At 39.5% G+C, this 2,696-nt stretch overlaps 1 protein-coding gene across 1 annotated transcript; it reads left to right on the top strand.

Moving 5' to 3' along the window:
• The first annotated feature begins 594 nt into the window (after positions 1-594).
• LOC103421856 (zinc finger protein 1-like) lies at positions 595-1,794 on the top strand. Its single transcript, XM_008359891.4, has one exon. The coding sequence runs from the start codon at positions 702-704 to the stop codon at positions 1,623-1,625; it is 924 nt and encodes a 307-aa protein (XP_008358113.1). The 5' UTR covers positions 595-701; the 3' UTR covers positions 1,626-1,794.
• Positions 1,795-2,696: the final 902 nt, after the last annotated feature.

Genomic DNA, 2,696 nt, shown 5'->3' with positions numbered 1-2,696 from the left:
ATAGTAAACATAACAATGAAAGAAAGAGCTTTTATGTTGGAATGGAAATGGAGCAGGAACGAAGAGGTGGATCCGTAGTGACATGTGAGTGTGATTCCAAGTGCCAATTTCGTTTGTGGCATAAATAAAATAAAAGAAACTAAGTAGGCAAAAATTGGAACTAAATTGTGCTTATGAACAGTGAGTCAGGTCATTTTCATTTTTAATTTACATTGAATTTTATATAACTAATAAATCATCCAATCTACTCTTGCATAATTCAGGAAACTAAAAAAGATTACTTGTTGGATCTCTAGTCTACCATAAGTTATATCCATGAGTGCATAGTGTATACCTAGAAAAGGTTAAACCCCTAAAAACAAGAAATGTTAACGAGACAAGAGTGGAAATTAGACAAACAAAAAGTTAATAGAAACATTTATTAGAGAGGGTACATGCAAGAAAAAAGAGCTACATGGATGTTTCTCATTAGTTTCAATCACAATACTTTATAGGACCCTCCCTCTCTCAATATTACTTTCTTATTCCTTAAGTCTTGCTATATTGAGACCTTTTAACTGTAAAACAGTGGTCTATCCTTCTATACATAGGAGTAGGACACCGCATTTATTACTATCATATCAAAACATATTCTTCTCCATCATATTAGACTCCTCAAATCTCATCACCCCAGAAGGAGAAAATTCTCACATCTTTTCCTCATGAAGCCCCATGCATCTGATCCATCCCTCTCTGAAAACTCAAGCATTTTCCCACGCTCAGAGGCACCACTACCACCAAACCTACTCGAAGGCCCAAATATGGTAACCCCAAGTGCAGAAAAGCAACCATCTGTACAAGATCATCACCAAGGACACCCTCAAGATCAAATCCGTAATCTTGCATTGGATCTAAGCCTCTCAAACAAGAAATCTGATCATGGGTCGAAGCCGGAACTCAACCTCATCAACTGTTTTGATTCAAACAACACATCAAGAAACTCTTCATCAGAGACTTCCAGTCCCAAAGGTGCTACCACTACTACTACTGCTACTACTGATTTCAAGCCAAGGGTTTTCTCCTGCAATTATTGCCGGAGAAAATTTTACAGTTCACAAGCTCTCGGAGGGCACCAAAATGCTCATAAGAGAGAAAGAACACTTGCCAAAAAAGGGCAAAAGAGTAATTGTACTGCAGCAGCAGAGGATGCCTTGATGAGGCTTCCAAGTTTACTCTCTTCACACAGATTCTCCAGCATGGCTTCTCTCCCTTTGCATGGCTCCTTCAATGATAGGTCACTTGGTATTCAAGTGCATTCCACAATTCACAAGCCTTGTTACCAATCAAACACCTTTGGTGAGAATAATAATGGTAACTATGGGTGGTTTAGACGGCCTATTGATCATCAACATGCAATCGGGCGGCTTGTTTCACCCAACAATGTTTTTCATGTGCAGGGCGGCGTAGGTTCCTCCTCCTCACCATCGAGTGGTGGCGTTGGAAGGTTTTCCTATAGTACTAATGGTCGGAAGTTTTCTCCGGTGGCGGAAGGAATTGGAGGGTTGTGGTGGACTAATAGTGCTGCTGGCCATTTTAATGCTAAACAAGATGAGTTGCAGAAGCTTGACTTGTCCCTCAAGCTCTAAACTCTTTCTCAATTTATCTTTTTCTCTTCTTTTTTTTTAATTTCTTTTTTAAATTTAAAGCCATCCCTTTTAACCGATCAATTTCAGGCTTCCTCGCTCTTTGAGTTTCATGTATGTGTTGCAACTTTTGTACACATTTCTTTTAGGTATAGTTGACATTTTCAGAGAAGTTTTGAACTTGGCTTTGAATATCCCAATGCCATATGTTGCTTTTTTTTTCTTTAATTCAAGATCGTCACGACTTTCTCCCACAAAATAAAGACTGAATGCAACTAGAGAACCTGGAAATTTGAGCTAGAATGGTGATGTGTACCAATAACTCAAAAGACTAATCTTGCTACTTAATTTGGGAATTTAATTCCCCATTTAACGCCAGCAAATTGCTTTTCTTTTAATTGGGTTCTCAGTACTTCAGTTTATCCGTTAAGGAATTTTACTCTATCAGTTTTCTCTTTTAGTTTTAACGGGAAGTGCTAAATGCAGGACTTGAAAAGGGATTAACTGCAAATTAATGCTCCTAAAATTCCTATTGTTATAAAAACAAAAATTTGGGACTTCTGTACGGTATATGAATTTTTTTTTTTTTTTTTGGCATACCTGTCACAGCCCGTCCCGAAAATTCTATATCGGGAGCGTGAAATGACGAAAGTACCCTTAGCGGGTACTAAGATTTGTGTGGCTAGGGAATAATATGGTGAACGGTTTTGGTTGGACCACACAACACACACGCGCAGGACCTTTCTTTCCCTCACCCGTGCTCTCTCTCTCTTCCCTCACGACTCTCACTCTCTCTCTCACCCTCGAACGTACGGACCACCCCACAAAACCTTCAAAACTTCATGGATCGACGTGGAGATTAGCATCATCGTGTTCGTGAGTGTCATACGAACTCAAAGATACCATTTTCAGGTAAGAAATCCTTCGTTTTCACGTTCAAAACTCGATGACCGAATGTGGCATTATTCATGAACTTTGTGTTGGTTGATTTTTAGGACAATCCAAGCTCACAGTGAGCTTTAGGAGGTTCTAAGGAAGCTCGGGGACATTCGTTTGGGGGTTTTGGACGTCGGG

Source organism: Malus domestica, chromosome 09 (genome assembly GCF_042453785.1).
Source record: "Malus domestica chromosome 09, GDT2T_hap1".
Classification (NCBI taxonomy): Eukaryota; Viridiplantae; Streptophyta; class Magnoliopsida; order Rosales; family Rosaceae; genus Malus; species Malus domestica.
The sequence above is the reverse complement of the archived record's forward strand: the minus strand, read 5'-3'. Positions and strand labels throughout refer to the sequence as shown.